The 18,255-nt window shown below is 35.3% G+C and overlaps 1 protein-coding gene across 14 annotated transcripts in view; it reads left to right on the forward strand.

Moving 5' to 3' along the window:
• Positions 1-18,255, forward strand: part of Arb2a (ARB2 cotranscriptional regulator A) — a 437,422-nt gene that overhangs the window by 38,284 nt on the left and 380,883 nt on the right. For 11 of the 14 annotated variants that reach the window (XM_087180725.1, XM_013071100.3, XM_013071103.3 and 8 more), the window contains exons 2-4: positions 3,424-3,547; positions 14,008-14,109; positions 15,920-16,020. In XM_087180725.1, coding sequence (XP_087036851.1) covers positions 3,442-3,547; positions 14,008-14,109; positions 15,920-16,020 — 309 coding nt within the window. In that variant the 5' untranslated portion in view covers positions 3,424-3,441. The remainder of the gene's footprint in view (positions 1-3,423; positions 3,548-14,007; positions 14,110-15,919; positions 16,021-18,255) is intronic. The other 3 variants (XM_021255773.2, XM_013071106.3, XM_004841686.4) reach the window with 1 other exon arrangement.

Consider the following 18,255-nt stretch of genomic DNA (forward strand, 5'->3'; position numbering starts at 1 on the left):
CATCTGCTACTATAAGGCTTAGGGTCACATATAGTAATTAGTAATTTCCTAACATATATCACCAGTCTGGGGAACTGCTTTGTGAATTTTATGTTGTCTCAGCAAATAAGAATAATGATTATTAATTGACATTTAACCTTGGGAGTCATGAAAGTGATTCTTCAAAAGGTGAATCTTGAATATTACTATAGCAGCAAAAATATATTTATAATTTTACCTTTGTTAAAGCAGCCAGAATGAAATGCCTGTATAAATTATTCTGTTTAGGTATCAGATAATTTGGGACCAATAAGAACTGACCTAATAGTTTATAGTTAGAAGAAATACTGAGTTAGCAGAGGGATAGAGTAAAAATTATAAGGGGCCCACTATAGATGTTAATTTAGTTGTGGAATTGTTAGCAAAGCTCATTGTGTGAAATGTCATTATGAACATTTTAATTTCTGCTACAGGCTGGGGAGTTTCTAGTGAAACTGGTGCATAAACTTGCGAGACTTGTCAGATCAGACCAATTCCTGGAGGTAGATAATCCTTATAAACATTGTCTTGCTATAGCAGCATTGTAATAATCACTGTAGGTCTGATGTATTTTATTTGTGGCTGCTTGGCAGATTGATTTCATTTAGTAACTGAGCCCCTACCCTGGTAGTGACCATCGGTTTTTCTCACCTTTGTACAATGTGTACCCTATAACAAAGATTTGTTTCTTCAAGGAACCTAAACACATTTTTACTCATGTTGAATTTATAGTTTTGATCACAGAAGAAAAATATCGCCACTTTCATGCAAAGTGAAAATGCTTTCTCAGTCAGAAGTTGTGTTTGTCAGCTTTTTATTTCTGTGACAAAATATCTGAGATAACTTCAAGGAGCAAAGATTTGTTTTGGCTCACAGTTTGGGAGATTTCAGTGCACGGTTGGTTCACTCTGTGGCTTTGGGGCCTCTTGTGGGGCAGAGCATTATGGTGTTCTGCTTACTTCAGGGTGGACAGGATGCAAAGAGAGAAGGGACCAAAGTCCAGTATCTCCTTCCAAGGCATAGCCCCAGCGACTCAGCTTCCTTCCACTCTGCCCCAGCTCCTAAAGGTTCTGACCTTCTCCCTTACAGCACCACAGGCTGGTGACTAAGCCTTTAACACCTGAGCCTTGGGGAGGCCCTCCAGATCCAAACCATAGCTATGGTCCCACACTTACTCTCTGAAGATCTCACATGATTGGGTAGAGTTCCAGCAATCAATGGCTAAGCACAATTTCAATTACTATTATGTGGGGTATGGACCCCATTTTATAAGTGAGAGAATTGAAGATTTTAGATATTGAGTGGCTTGTCGAAGGCCTCAGTGCTATTATTAAGTGATGAAGCTAGGAGTCACAACAATTTAAAAAAATTTTTAAAAAATAAGCTAACATATGTTGAGCACTTAATTATAGATCAGACACTATACTAAATGTTTTATATTTAACATCAAACCATTTATCTTTCATGGTCATTTTGACTTTGGGGAAGAGCCAGAAGCCACATGGTACCAGATTCAGTGAAGTGAGTAAGATGGATGAAGACACAGTGTAGTTTTTACAAGCTTGGCTTTCCATTGGATGGTGGTCAGCAGTAACACACACACACACACACACACACACACGCACACACACGCATTTTTGTTTACCGTACCTGGTTTACAGAAAAACCTCTTGAAAGTGAACTTGTAGAACTGCTTCAGAAAGTGGCATGGGAGAAGTATGATTGCTTCATTTCCATTTCCATTTTACAAATATGGAAGATGAAGCACAGAGAAGTTAATTTTTCATGGGCTAACGGTTAGTTAGTATTAGAGCCAGACAGTCTTTTCTCTTCTATCAAATTACTTCCAGTTAGAGTTAAGATTTAGGCAACATTGGTTGTAACCATTTGAAACATTCATACTTCAGAAATACTTACTTTTACGATTAGGTTTTTAAATTTTTTTGATTCATACAATAGATAAGCTTCTAAGTATTTTCTGCTACATACTGCTGATTATGGAAATGCCTCTGTTTTTAAAGATAATTATAAAATTGAGTAGCAAGATAGTTGGAATCCTCAATCAGGGGAATATTCAGTCTTATTATTGCCATCAGTGTAGTTTTTATATAATTTTGTTAATAGTTATGGAGTATTTGATTAAGGTTAACATAAAATTTTCCACTATATGTGTTGCATCTTGTTTTTTCTTTTAAATTTTAGGAATAGTTATTTGCATTGTTATTCATAAACACCTTGGGAAAACTATCTACTTAAACCTTTAATGCCTCCCTTCTGGCTAAAATAGAGCATAATTAGATTTTAATAAGTCATAATTTTATATTATTATTGCTTACAGTAGTATAATTGTGTTTACATTTTTTGAAACTTACCATAGTAAAAGACACATTAACATTCATCTCCCTCAAAATAGCCCCCCTTGCTTTGAACACGTTTATCCCATAGTTTTTGCTGCTTTCTGAAGCAATTTTACAAGTTCTCTTTCGTGAGTTTCTTTACCAGGTATGATTAAAAATATGCTGAGTGCTGCTACTTATCTTATTCTCTGGATCTTGTACCATGTGACTTCTGCTGTTACCCAAAGTCAGAATGACCGTAAAAGGTAAATGTTTTGAATTGATTTAGAACATTAAGGCAGCCACAACAAAGCAACAAAAGACACTCACGAAAGAGGACTTCCAGAACTAGTTCAGACAGTGGCAAGAATGATCAGGTGACTGTGTGTGTGAAGTGAGAGGAAGTATCTTGAGGGGAATTCATGGCAATGTGTCTTTTACTGTAATAATTACTTTAAAATGTAAACATTCACGGTATTTTTTGATCACACCTCATAGATTATGGCTTCCAGTATTGAATATAACATAGTCTCATTTTGAAAAGGGTAGTTCTTTCCCATAAAGTTGTATTTTTAAGTATAGTTAATTTGTAGAAATTTTATGGGTTTTTTTCTCCCGTCTGCTTATTGCAGGAGAAAGACTGTGTAAATGGAAAATGCTTTAATGGCATTTACTTTAAAAGAAATTTCAAATTTTTGAGATTACCTGAAGATATTTAAAAAGCAATAGCTGATAAGTAATAAAAACTAGTAAGTTTGGCTAAATTTACTTCAACCAACATATAGCTATTTGTAGGTTTAAGGTATTGTGCCTTGAGACAGGAGAGTTGTAATGACACGGACTTTATTACCTTTATTTCTGGAGCTTGTAAGGTGTTAACTGAATGAGATAAATACATATGTAATTGTAATGCAGAGCAGACAGCAGTATGTACTGTGGTTAGGCATGAACAAAGTGAAGTGGCAGATCAGCTAGATGATAATCCTCTTCCACTGGGAGGATCTAGGAAGTTCTCAGGAAGGAGGTAGGATTTGAATAGAGCTTAATTTATTGCTTTCATTCATTCTAGACTGTCTTCTGAAGATTGATGTCTATTTCCTTGAGTTCTTTAATTTTGTTGCCAATTTGGATAAACATGGCACAAATCCAGCAGGGAGGTCCAGATGAAAAAGAAAAGACCACAGCACTGAAAGGTACATAATTAATTTGCTTTTTCAGGTAATTTTCATAGTGTCTAGAGGAGTTGTAGGGATATTTAGGTGACCTTGTTCATTTTGATTGTAAAATATGAGTACCTACACTATTTGTAATTATTTATATCCCTCACAACAACTATTATAGTGTCAGATGTCGTACGTACTTGGTAAATGAATCATAGACTCATGTGATTTTATAGCTATAAGAACTCTTGATGTTCTTCTTATTCAAGGTCATCTGTTTAAGGGTAAAACTAACACCAGTTTTTTGAATCAAGATTAGTGCCCTTACCATACTTGTGCTGACTGGAATGCCATACTGGGCTAGGATAATGATCTGGCTGTTCTGTATCCTGTCTTTCTGACATTGACACTAGCGATGTTTTATGACAGCCTCGTGTTAATGCTTTACAAGGGACGTGGCCAATGTTAGGGAATTTTGAGTTACAGATTTTTTTAAATTAAAACTCTGTTATTGTAATTTTACTATTAAAATAAGTATCAATTGTTAATTTGTAAAGTCTCTTCATGATCATACATTTAATAACTTACTCAAGATAAAATTATCTTACCTTTGTAAAGTTTCAGAGTTACTTCATTTGGTAGTAGGAGCAATGTCTTATAGGTCTTTTAAATGTTCAAGTGCCAACTATGGTAGTGTACTTTGTGCAGCTTTGACAGAATACAACAGACCGGGTAATGTATAATAAACAGCAGCTTACTGACTCACAATTCTGGTGGCTTGGAAGTCCATTATTAAGGTGCTGTCATCTAGGAGGGGGCTTTTTGCTGTCTCACCTAGTGATTGAAGGGAGAAGGGGCAAGAAACAAAAGTGGGCCACATTGACCCTTTTGTAGCTGCAGCAGCTCCACCAATAAGGGTGGCGCCTTCATGGCCCAATCTCCTTGTCCCAGCTCCTAACACTATTCCAAGGGCGACTAAAAGCCACATGAATTTTGAAGGGGACTGTCTTAGTCTCTTTCCTCATTCCTGGTCCAAAATACCTGATACCCGCAACTGAAAGGAGTATAGGTTTATTTTGGCTCAGTGTTCTCAGTCCATGGTCTTTGGCTCCAAGGCGCAAATGACATGGTAGGCAGGCCAGGGGAGGGGAAAAGCTTCTTACATCATGGGGGTCAGGAAGCTGAGAGAGAAGGGAGGAGCTGGGGAGGAAGATATACCCTTCCAGGTCATATCTACAGTGACTCACCTCTAGGCAGGCCTCACCTCCTAACAGCAAGTCAGCTACAGTGCCCTCATAACCCACTTACCTTTCAGACACATGAGGCTTTTGGGGACATCCCAGATCTAAACTATAACAGGGACAAACACTGAGGACGAACATTGAAACTGTAGCACTGGTGATGTCAGGTGATAAGGTTCTTTTTTTCTTGAGTCATTGGAGTCTAAGTGGTCTTTAGGGTTCCAGGATACATAGTACACGCCTCAGGTACATATGTACCATGCAGTCATATGTACATTCTGCATCTTAATGTTCTTGAGTGGTTAATAAATATACTTCAAGAATTTTCTTCTACTCCCTTGTCTTATCTGTTATTATAAAAGCCTCAAGCAGATATAGCATAAAGCAGCCAGTTTCTTCCCTCAGTGTCGCCATGATTTTGCTTTTAGAGGTAATGATCTATTGAGAGACTGGTGTAACTAATCTTTACCCGTAGAAGTGGACAATGACAAAGAGGGTTGCTTACTTTAGGCTTTTGTACAAAGTCTCCTCACAAATGTAAGAGATGAAAATGACTTGGATTAGGTTGATAGCAAGGGGAATGTGAAAAGTTGCCAGATTTTTTGATGTATTTTGATAGAAGCAATGACATGCGATGTTAAAGAAGACCTAAGATAACTCTGAAGGTTCTTGACTGAAATAACTCTGATAGATGCCATTAATTAAAATGAGAAAACATTGAGGAAAGCAAGTTGAGGGTGTTGCAGTGTTGGAAAGGAAGAGGTGGGTTTTGGATGTATTAGATTGAGATGCCACTGAAACATCAAGTAGAGGAGTTGAGTTGTGAGTTTGTGAAAGAGTTTGGACTGGAGATAAAAGTGTGTGCGTGTGTGTGTGTGTGTGTGTGTGTGTCTGTGTGTGTCTGTGTGATTCAGTAAATCGGATCCCGGGTATTGACTTAACGATGACCACATTCAAGACATTAAACGTTCTACCACCACAGAGTCTCTTCTGCCACCCTTTGGAAGTCCTGTTCTCTAACTTCCAACCTCATTGGTGTTCCCTGACAGTCACTAACCTTTCTCCATCTCTTACAGTTTTGTAGATGTCAGGTAAATGAAATCATAATGCATGTAACTTTTGGGATTGGCTTTCTTTAGTAAGAATGGTACCTCTGAGATTCATCCAAGTTGTTGCAAGTGTCAGCTGTTCTTTCTTCACTTGATCTTAGCCAAAAGGCCGAGAAGCGATTCAGCTGTTCTTTCTTATTGATGAGTAATAGTTCCTTGTATGAATGTACCTGTTTGTTTAACCTTTGACCTTGGAAAGTTTTGGGCTATTAAAATTGTGTTGTGTACATTCCTGTAAAAGTTTCTGTGTGAATTTAAGTTATCATCTTTAGGTTAAATGCCCGAGAATCTGATTGCTTAGTCATATGGAAATTGAAAGATTGTCTTTGTACCATTGAGTTGCTTTTTCATCTTTGTCAAAAAGTCATTTGGGTGTATTTGAGGAGATCTATTTTGGGGGTCTCTATTTTGTGCTGTAGATCTAAGTGACTACCATATTCTCTACGTATAGTAGCTATGTAGTAAGTTAACACCAAGCAGAGCAGAGTGATTCCCCCCACTGTGTTATTTTTAAATATTGTTTAGCTATTCTAGGTCCTTTAACTTTGCATGTACATTTTAGAATAACCTTGTCCATTTCTTCAAAAATTTTACTCAGATTTAGATAGGAATTATATTCAGACCTGTAAGTCAATTTGTGAAGAATTGATATCATTACTTTATCTAGGTTTCCAATCTGTGCACATAATATCTTTTGTTTCTTTAGACCCTTGACTTCTTTTGTCAGCATTTTGTAATTTTTCAACAATAAACCCTGTACATATATACATATACACATCATATATAGTAACATATGTATAGTATGAGTGTTGTAAGCTTTTGTAATAATTGTAAATGGTGGTATGCTTTTTATTTATTTCCACATGAATATTGATAGTTTATGGATATGATTACTAACTTGTTCTAGGAGATTTTTTGATAGATTGTTGCGATTTTCTATATGGACAGTGATATTTAAAAATTGTGTAGTGCTGTTTCTTCCTGTTTTTATGCCTTCTATTTCCCTTTTTGACTTGTAAATTGAGCCTGTACTTTTCCTTCTGCAGACTTACCATCTTCAAGGAAATAGTTTAAGTGGGTAGCTGTATTTGTAAATTTCAAAGGCATGCAAATGTACTTGGATTCTAACCTAGTCCACTAGATGGGTAGCCTGATGGACAGTAGGGATACCCATCCTAGATCACCCATCTTGACGTCACCCCCAAGATCACACAAAAACTTCCAACCCCGGACTATACTGCACCTTACTTTATGAGTGCCTACACTCCTTTCTGAGTGTGTACTGCTTTCTGCCTAGAAAACTTTTCTTTGTCTCTCACTGAGCATCTGGAAATCTTTTCAGTGACCAACATCAGTGAAGCTACAGCCAAGTCCATGGACAGGCTGAGTTGAAGTCTCCATCTCCTCCTCTTTGAGCGACCTCCTTGGACCCTATCTGGTGACATTTCCTTTTTTGTATAAATCTGTATTTCTATTTAATACAATTTGCCTTTTCCGAAGACCTTTCTTGTTGTACAGGCTACAGACTTGATGGCAATAAATTCTCTTAGCTTTTGTGTGTCTGAAAAGGTCCTTATTTCTTGTTTTGAAAAGTGCTTTTGTTTGCTGTAGAAGTCCAAGTTTATAACGTTTTCCTTTTGTCCTTCTCCTCTTCCTCTTTCTCTTCTTACTCCTCCTTCTTCTGTTAGTTGAAAACTGTTACTCCATTTTTTCTGGTTTTTGTAGTTTCAGAAGTATTGTCATTCATACTTTTTTTTTTTAAACTGAAAAGCAGATATTTTTCTACCTGCTTCTCATATTTGGTCCTTGTCATTTATTTTAAAAACTTTAATTATGCTGTAACTTTGTATCATTTTCTTGGTCTTTATTTGCTTGGATTTATAATCTTATAGTTTTTATTGTATTTGGAAAATTTTTATTCATTTAAAATTTTTTTCTTTCAATTCCCAGTGTTAATTTTTTGAAAAAAATTTTAATCTTGGATCCCATTTATAATATATATATATATATTTTATTTTTATTTATTTATTTTTTTTTCAGTACTGGGAATTGAACTTCAGGACCTTACCTGGGAACCGCACCACTGAGCTAAATCCCCGGCCCTATAATATTTTAGACTGCTTGATGTTGCCCTCTGGGTCACTAATTCTTTATTTTATTTTTGAAATTATTATTTTTTTCTGTGGTCTTCATTTTGTATAATTTTGTTGTGAGATCTTACTGTTCATTGATCTCATCTTCTGTGGTTTCTTCTGTTATTAATCCCTGAGAGTCATTTTTTAAAATCTCAGAGGCCACATTTTCTGTGTATGGAAACTTGAAGTATATCTACCACTTCTCACTACAGTACATTCCTGATGCATTTCTATATCTCTGGACCTAGAGGCCATTTTGAAATAATGTTAATGCCCTTTCCTGTGAGGCCTTCATCTCCATCATTTCTGGTTTACTGACCCCGCTTATGGATCATAACTCCCTGCTTTCTGCCTGGCTTCCTGGCATTTACATGACTCAGAAAGTTCCCACAATCGGGCTCTGGGTTTTGTTGTATTCCTTTAAAGTTGGTGCTTGAATTCTTAAAAATTTTTAGTTTGGGGTATCTTTTAAAAGAATCCTGGCCTTCTGGCCTGTTTTCATATTATTTGTATCAGTCTTGTTTCTTCAAAGCTTGTTTTGTAATCTTTGAAATGGCAGTTTTGGAATAGCCTTTTCTCTAGGACTAATTCAAGCCTGGAGAAAGTAGTAACGTCCCTACCCAGCCAAGCGCTCTGTCAGATAGGTCATATATTATAAGGCCTTTCTGTTTTGGTTGATGGGTACACACATTATTTTTGTTCCTATGTGAAATTCAGAAACTGTTCAGCCTGCTGCTTTTCCTGTCTTTGGGTAACTTTTTTTTCTCCAAAGTGCATGAATACTTAGTCAAAGACAGGATCGAATTCCTCTGTAGCTCATTCTGATCTGTCTCTCAACACAGCAGGATTCTCATTCTTTAGGTTTTTCCTTCCTCCTGCATCTTAAACTGTCTCTAGGCAGTAAACTAGGACAATCAAAGGTTTTTATCTCATTTATCTTTCTCTCAGTGGACACAATTCTATCTTTTGTACGGTTTCTAAAAACTATTCTTTCACATTTACTATCCTGCTTTCTAGTTTAAACAGAGTGTCAAGAATCCAATCCTTGTTCTAATTTGGCCAGAAGTACATTCTAGGAATGTTTGAAATCCTCATTTAGCTAATAAAGTTTTAATAATTAAAGAATTAAAATATTGTTTTGTTTTATTGTGGTAAAATATATAAAATATGAAATTGACAGTTTACCTGTTTGGTTCTGTGGCATCAAGTATATCCTCATTATGTAATCATCACCACCATTCATCTGTAGAACTCACTCCATTTTGCCAAACTGAAACTCTACCCACTAAACAAGAATCCCCTATTCCCTCTCTTGTCTGTCCTCTGGAAACTACTGTTCTACTTCTTGTCTCCATGACTTTGATTACACACGAGGCACCTCATATATGTGGAATTACACAGTAGTATTTGTCTTTCTTTCTTTTCTTTTTTGGTACTGGGGATTGAACTCCAGACCTTGCACTTGCAAGGTAGGTGGTGGAACCCCTGAGCTAAATCCCCAGTCCTGTCTTTCTGTAACAGCTTATTTCACTTCACATATTGTCAAGGTACATCCATGTAGCATCAGAATGCTCTTCCTTTTTAAGGATGAACAGTGTTTCACTGTATGTATATGCCACATTCCCTTCATCCTTTGCATTAGCCAAGATTCTTCGAAGAAACAGAATCAATTCTGTGTATGTATATGGATACAGGAAGAGGTCATTATAAGGAATTGGCTCATGTGATAATTGAATGTTGAGGAGTCCCAATGTCTGTTGTCAGCACCTGGAGACTCATGAAAGCTGACAGTATAGTTGTGATGTAGGATAGAAGAAGTAAAAGAAGATAGGTAGAAAGGAGACAAGAAAATCCTAAGTAAAAATTGTACTTCTTAGAAGACTGCAACTTCCAGGACACATACAAAAACACCTAAGACAATCCATGTCAGCATTCCCTTGGTAAAATTTAAGCTCCTTTTCTTCCAGACCCATCACATCCAAAATTCCTCAGGAATACTGAAAGACCATAAGTTGGCATAATTGAGAAAGAAGAGCAGGAACCTGATCCTAAGATAAAGGAAAAGATTTAGAGAATCCAAGGGATATTTAAATTACCTATCTTAGGAAAATCAAAACAAAGCAAAACCGGGCCCATACCTGTAAATGCGTTAGTACCCTTCTGGGGGTTGGGCATCCTTTTCCAGCCTCTTGAAGCACAAATGTTCCCATTCCAGGAAATAATGCTCCTCTCTCTTTTGAAGGCCTGCACTCTGTTTCTTTGAGTGTATACTTAAATTTCTGCCTACTAAAACCTTTCCCGTGTCTCTTACTGACTAATGTTAATATTCTTTTTCTGATACGAGAGTCCTCGAACTTGCAGTCCTAGTCTATGGGTATGGTGGGCTAGGGTCCTTATGACCGCTTTAAGCACCTCCTCAGACCCTGGCTGGTGACAGGTTCAGTCCAAGTCCAAAGGCCTGAGGACAGGCAGTGATGTAAATTCCTTTTCGAGTCTCAAGGCTGGAGAAAACCGATGTCACAGCTCAAAGTCAGGCACAGAATGAATTCTGCCCCTCAGTATTTTTGTTCTGTTCAGGCCTTCCTTTGCCTGGGTGAGGCCTGTACACACTGGAAAGGTGATCTGCTTTACTCATCTTATGTGTAATCCAGAAACGTACTTGTGGACACATAAAATTAACTATTACACCATTCATTTATTGATATACAGTGGGGTTGCGTCTACATTTTGACAATTATAAATACTTCTATTCTGAATTATTAAAAATATTTGAGTTCTTATTCATTTCTTTTGGGTGTGAAAGAATATTTGTATACACTTATTGTGTACGCTTGGTTGAGATTTAGAATTCTAATTGACAAATCATTTTAATTACCAGAGCCATACTGTAGGAAAAAAAGTTACTTTTGATGACTACTGTATTTAGGTTATGTGGATTCAAGTCTACTATATATTTTAGAAGACTGAAGAAATCTCCCATGGAAATCTTTCATTATACTTATCCATTGCCTTTGGAACCCAGTTTCAGAGTAAAATGCAACTTTACAATACTCCTTTTGCAAAAGAAGAAAATTAACTTATGACGGTTCCTTTCTATATACATACCTTCTGAATGCTAATGAAAACATCTGTATTGGGTTCTCTAGCTGACAGAGGAGATTTGAAGAATGTCTTTTTATTCATTTTATCATTCAGAGAAATATTTTGAGCAAAGCAAAAATACATTTTGATTTTATAATTGTTTATTTTTTTTAAATTTTTTAATTTTTTTTTTGGTACTGGGGATCAAACTCGTGTCCTTGCACTTGCACAGCAGGCAGCGAAACCACTGAGCTAAATCCCCGGCCCCAATTGTTTATTTTTTATCAGACAAATTATTATAAGGTTAATAGGGTCCCTAAAATTGGTATGTGACTTTGAAGCAGCGATAGGTTACGTTTGGGGAATGTATTTATTTTATTAACCTACTTAATAGCTGTAATTTCAGAAAAGCCATCTTACCCTCTGAGTTCATTTTCTTGTCTAAAAGACAGTGATTGATAATCCTTGTTATTATAGAGTTGTGATGATCAAATGATCAAAAGGTGTAAAGGCACTGAAATCTTTACAGAGATATGTAAGGCTGCATTTCTTGTTCTAACCTGATAGAAACAGAAGATGCCTCTTAGACACAACACATCTGCTCATGTATCCGAGAGTTCCTGTGCATATAATTCATGCAATTTCCAAGGTTTTGAACTGTGGAGATGATGGTGGAGTGAAGGAATCTACTGTTGACTCAGAACATCAGTTCATTGGAAGGAGAGCAGCGAGAATCTGTTAGCCACCCCCAAGCCACTTTTTCATATTAAAAACTTGTCTTTATTTTGAAAAGATTTACATAGTTTTCAGAACTTTACTAATTTAGGGTGAGGAATTGCCAGCATATGTTCCTTTTAAAACCCAGTGTGAATGTTTCATGACATTTCTGTTTTGCTAGAGTTTGTGTTTTTTATGTTGAAAATGACATATCTTTTTGTGAGTTGAGGTTTATATGATGAGGAATTTGAAGACTACTAAACAATTTTTCAGATGAAATTTTTGATGGCTTATCTTCATGCTCTATAAAGAGGTAGATAAAATGCCTTTCTCTCTAGCATATTTTGATGATGTATTTGATGATGTATTTTGAGAATGGATTTGAAATGTCTTTGTAAGTGAAAGACAAATATAGTGTTACTTTTGAGATACTTCTTTGGTAGGAAAGAGACTGGTTTGCCCTACAACAAATTCTAGAAGCTTTTGTCTTCAGGAACTTGAATTAGAATGAAGAAACTAAAAATTTCACCTTTTTGTGATTTGACAAAAATGATTTCACATCTTTTTGTAACTGAATACATTTGTACTTTTTGTTTTGATCTTGGAAGTGGTTGTGTGTTGACACACAGTGTTTCATCCTAATATGGTCCTGAATGAGATCAAATCCTTGATTCTGGGGCTGGAGCAGGGAAGATACAGGATGAACCTGGAGATAAGGTTATGTCAAAGGGGACATGGGAGACAACTGAACAACTTATAATGACCATGACTTAAAAAATTTGAGAAAATAAATGGAGTATTTGTACTAGTTATGAATAAATGATTAATTATGTAAATGGAGTAAAACAAATTTTCCACACAAAAGCATTACAAATAATATATCTAGATGTTTCTTACTCCAGGAGGCAGAGCCTAACTCCTCTTTCCTTGAGGGTAGGCCAGACTTTTAAAGAACACTTTTAAAGAATAGATTATGGAAGTGGAAACATAGTGCTTTGTAGTAGAGAAGCCTAGGACATACTATGTTAACCAAACAACCAAGGTTAATGTCATCTTCAGTGTTTTGTATGTATCATATGCCCTGTGGTATGATGTTCTAACTGCAATTCACCTCTGGAATTTTTTCAAAAAAATTATAACTCCAAGACTAGAGAAAGAAAAGACATCCCATGAGAAAACATCAGATAACCCTAAGTTGAAGGTTATTCTAGAACTACCTGAGCAGTATTCCTCAAATCTGTGAAGGTCAGGCCGGGGATTTAGCTCAATGGTTCCTATGCTTGCCTTGGAAGCACAAGGTCCCGAGTTTGATCCCCGGTACAAAAAAACCCCCAAAACTGTGAAGGTCATGGAAGAGAAGGAAAGTCTGAGAGTTGCCTATCACAGACTAGAAGAGGAGACTGAGGAGAAATGATAACTGCATGCAGTGTGATAATCCAAGTGGAATAGTGGAACAGAAAATGAACACTAGTGTAGAAAACTGGTGAAGTATGAGTAGTATCTGTGCTTCACTTATGTTGGTAGTAATATGCCAACGTTGGTTTCTTCATTTTGACAAATGTACCATGGTGATGTAACATGTTAACGTTAGGGGAAACTGAGCAAAGGTTATGCGGACAACCTGTACTGTTTTTTAGTGTTTCCATAATTATAAACTTATTTCAAAATAAAAGCTTGGAATTTTGCTTATTTTAGAAAAACCAACTTGTTGATTTTGTTGATTGTGTGAAATCAAATCATGTGAAGAATAGAAACTGTTTTGTGTCAACTAATTTCTTCCAGCTAGCATGTTTTCTTATTTTCCCTGTGGAGTAATATATTGCCAGTATTTAGATTTATAAGTTCCCTCATTAATAATTTCATTCATATGTAAGGTTTAATGATCTTCTAAAAGTCATGTTAATATCTGATACTTTTATAATATATAGTAAAGTTAATAAGGTGCCAGTTAATAGTTATTTATTTTGAAGGGAAGAAGTTAGTGATTTATTTCAGTGGTTTAAAAAATCTGACTTGTGATTGTTTTGAGAATTAGGATTTTAATAGACTTATGTTAATTCTGTTTTTGATCATAATATAACATTTTGGGAATTTAAAAACTTAAATAACATGTAAAATTAATCTAATGAAAGAATATCTAAAATAATTTTAAATATAAACTTTGTTATTAACTATGAAAATGAGTATAAGTAAATTTCATTTTTTTCTAGATTTATTATCTAGGATAGATTTGGATGAACTAATGAAAAAAGATGAACCACCTCTTGATTTTCCTGATACCCTGGAAGGATTTGAATATGCTTTTAATGAAAGTAAGTGGCACATATTATATGCAAACTGTACTTAACATTGTTAAAAGGATCCTAGCGTAGATATTATTTGCTACTTCTAAAGGCCCGCTGGAATGTTTTATGTATTTCTTATGAGAAATAATACTTTATGTGATGAAATTCTTCACCGAAGTGTAAGAACCAAGTAACAATTTCCTGTAGTTGTCAGCTCACATAAACTGATGGGCATGAGTTTGATCAAGTTTATGCATTTCGACCTTGAGTGTTCAGCTTTCTGATATGCAGCTGAATGCTTAATTAAATTATACAGAAAGATAGAAAGATGCTACTACTTCATGTGCTATTTAAAGCGAAGTGGTTGGCAATTACTCGTGACAATGTTTTAAAGGACATTACTCAATTTTCCATGTTTTTTCAGGCAACAACCTTGTCTTAAAATTCATTAAGTTCTGAATAAAATAATCTTTATACCTGGCATGTGGAAGAACATATCATAGATTGCAGATATGTTTGTGGAACAAAGAATCATGATTCATTGGATTAAAAATACACTGTTATACTTGAAGGGTAGTGTTATTAGAGGGTCGGTGGCCTTTGAGTTGTACTTTTCTGTTTGTTGCTGCTCTGAATTAAACTGAATTGGTGATCTGTCATCACTGTATTCTTGAATGTCCCTTTACAGTATCAGTTATAGGTGTCAGGGCTTTAATTCTGTGTACTAGAAAGTTAAATGAGTTTAAACAGAAGGTACTAGAAACTTTGATCAGTTTTTTTTTTAGATACTTTAATTTTTTATAAAAGATGTTTTATGCCAATATATATATAAGTAGTGATATTTTATTGCCTAAAGGTGAGGAGAGGTTAAAGCAATTGGCCTGTGATCTATTTTTCTCCTGATTACAAGGAGAATATTTCTGGGGAAAGAAAAATGACAGATGATCTGTCTTTTCTCCTCAAAATATGCTGGTAAGTAAAGCTTTTAGTAAATACAGACCAGTATTTGCTATGAGTTGAGTCTTTATCAATGGAATGCTTTGACCTCCTTGCGTGGTTCAGCATTACTCACAGTAAACAGTCATTGACATATGGGGGATATTTCTCTGAATAATATCACAGAGGCACTGTAACTCTTGGGCGTATAGAAATAAAATATCTTAACCAAGATGCTCACCAGTGTATGAAGTAACCTGTCTGCTTCACTAAAGAGACCTTGTCTTCTCTGGGCCAAAAGGTTCTATCCATCAGAGGAAAGGACTGTCTCAGTGAGTCTGATTTCACAGTCTGAATCTATTAGCTCACTGACTCTTTCTCATTTCCTTTTGATATCTTACTCATGTTTTTATGCCTACTTGCAAAAGGTCACTGAAATCTTTTGACCCTATTCAACCCCATTGGGTTCTTCATTTGTACAAAATTATTTTAAACTTTAACTGTCTGCATGAATAAATTATTCCTTCTAGTTTGTTTAATTTCCTGAAAAGTTGCTCAGCTTTTTAATATTTACCGTTTTGCTCTTTTTTGTGGGCTCCAAACTCCATGAGAACTGGGACTATGTGTCATTGCAATATCTGGTAGAGATTCTCCTACATAGTCAGCCCTAAAGTATTGCTAGTCCGATTTACATTAGTGTGATGAAGAACAACAGTAGCTTTTGAGTACTTAGGGACCATTCTTTTATACTAGTAATAGTTTTGCATCATATTGATATTAAAAGAAAAGATCTAGAGAAAAAATAAACTGAGACAGTTAAATTTTTATCAGACATTATTTATTGTACTTTCCATATTATTTTAAATATACTCTTAATCATGGCAATATATTTTTTTTCTAGAGGGCCAGTTAAGACATATAAAAACTGGGGAACCATTTGTTTTTAACTACCGGGAAGACTTGCACAGATGGAACCAGAAAAGATACGAGGCTCTGGGAGAGGTATGTCATGTATACTTTTGAACTTTGTGTTTTGCAGTTATAAATACTCAGAATAAATGTTCTGAAGATGCAGCAGTTTATGCCTCTTGAAGGGAACAAAAAAATTAAGATGTATTATGTACACATATGATCTCTCTATAATGAATATAATCAATATTTACTGCAAACACTAATAAACAATAAGGTGTTTTGCCTCTTTGTAATGGGTTATTTTTAAATGGCTATGTTAGAAACATAGTCTTCAGTTTAAAAATTTCTGTTATATACAAATGTATCCTTTCTGTGACCTTAAAATTTTGTAGTGAGTCATTTTACAGGAAAACAAATTCATGCCAAATTATATCTTTTTAAATGTTGAGATGTGGAGTCTTCCAAATATACCAAGAGAGATAAGTGTTCTTTAAAGTATTTATTTACATGAAGAAGACTGATTTTTGGCTAAATATGTTGAATCTAGCCTACTTACCTTTGACTTGCAAAGGGATTAGGTCTTGTGAAAGTTAGGACTCACACATGATAAAACTGGTAGGAGCCTTTAAAAATGTCACTTGTAATTTAGGTGAATATTTGTTAAAGCTAAAAACTTTGCTCATTCTATATCATCATTTTATTTTTAATAAAATACATATGGATGCATTTGTTTAGTGGGTTAACTAGACAGCTACTTCTTAAGGACAAGCTGAAATTTATATTTTCAATTTTGACTGTTTAATACTCAAAATGACTTACTTGATTAAATAATAACATACAGAATATATGATAGCATAAATAATGGCCTAAAGAATTTATAGTATGCTGGGAGACAATTCTCCTTGGGTGTTTTGCATTTCTGCCTGTCTCTGAGCAAAGGCTTCAACAACTTATATTCTAGACTATTTTTCCAAGGATATCTGTGCAGAAAACAGTCATCAAAGGTACAGTTTGTGTCTCCTGCCCAGACAGTAGGAAAATTTGTTTGCTACTTAAAATAATAAATACAGTGATCCTGCCTTCCCTCACCAATAGCCAAGAATGGTAGGTTTGCTAGCAGTGCCTTTAGAAGATTTGGTTTGCTGAGTTTGAGGTTCCTTAGTTGTGGTGTAGTCTCGCTGTGCTCCATGACCATCTGGGCCTCTCCGCATTGCTTCTTTGGAATTTGAAGGGCAAGAGATGCAGAATATATGAAGCTCATGCTGCCTGCTGTCCCTGATTTAAAAAGTCTTTTATTTCTGATCCAAATGTGTGGTGTCTTCTGACAACATCTGTAAGATAATTTCAGCATAATGACCCTTAACAGTTCTTAATAGTGTTAGCTAGCATTTATAACTTAAATATATTCAATGACACGAAAGATTTCTACTTTGGATTAAAAATAACCTTCTCATTACTCACTGAATATATGCTTCAAGCTGTATGGTTATAGAATAACCATACTATAATGACCTTAGAGAAGAGCTAGTGTTATTTGTTTTTAAATGCAGTTTATACTTTAGTCCTTTCCATAAGCTGTATGTTATGTACCAGCTCACTTGGACATGTTGCTACTCTCGCAACATACCTTGTCTTTTTTGGTATCTACATCTTTTTTACTCTCTATCTGTATTTTTTAACATGATCTGTATCAAAATTCATCTACTGTATCTTGTTAGATTTTCCCGTTTATAAATGGTTCCTTTCTCCCAGGATCTCATATCTAATTCTTTGGATATATTGAGAGTCACAGGTATATTTTTGGTGGATCTTATTCCATGAGAATTAAAATATTTTGAGCTTTCACGTTGATGATTATTTTTATACTGAGAGCATATTTTGTATTACCTACATTACACCTAGTATGCCTGCATTCAGATTCATACTCATAATCCAGTTGGCCTCAAGTGATTACCCAAAATCATAGCATTTAAACTTAATCTAATGTTTCTTAAATCATTTTTTCATTAAATCAACATTTATTACACGAATAGACTTGTCAGGTAGAAGGACCAGTCCGTTTTCTTTCCAAATGTGTGGATCAAAAGTAAACATAATTTCCTAACATAAAAGTCACCACAACAAAACGCACAGGGATGGGACATGGAAATGTGTCTGGTTGTTACAGTGTTTTTCCAAACCCTCTTGATTCTCATATCATGTTTGTGATACTTGTATCATTGCTAATTTTATTGTTGAAGGTTGCTTTTTACTTGAATTTCATTTTATACATTTTAGGAATGGGTTGCCTGAGGTCTAGCCATTTACTAATTTTGACACAGTTTT

The sequence above is a fragment of the Heterocephalus glaber genome, unplaced genomic scaffold (assembly GCF_053883595.1).
Source record: "Heterocephalus glaber isolate CG9 unplaced genomic scaffold, H.glaber_assembly_v1.0 deba00001465, whole genome shotgun sequence".
Lineage (NCBI taxonomy): Eukaryota > Metazoa > Chordata > Mammalia > Rodentia > Bathyergidae > Heterocephalus > Heterocephalus glaber.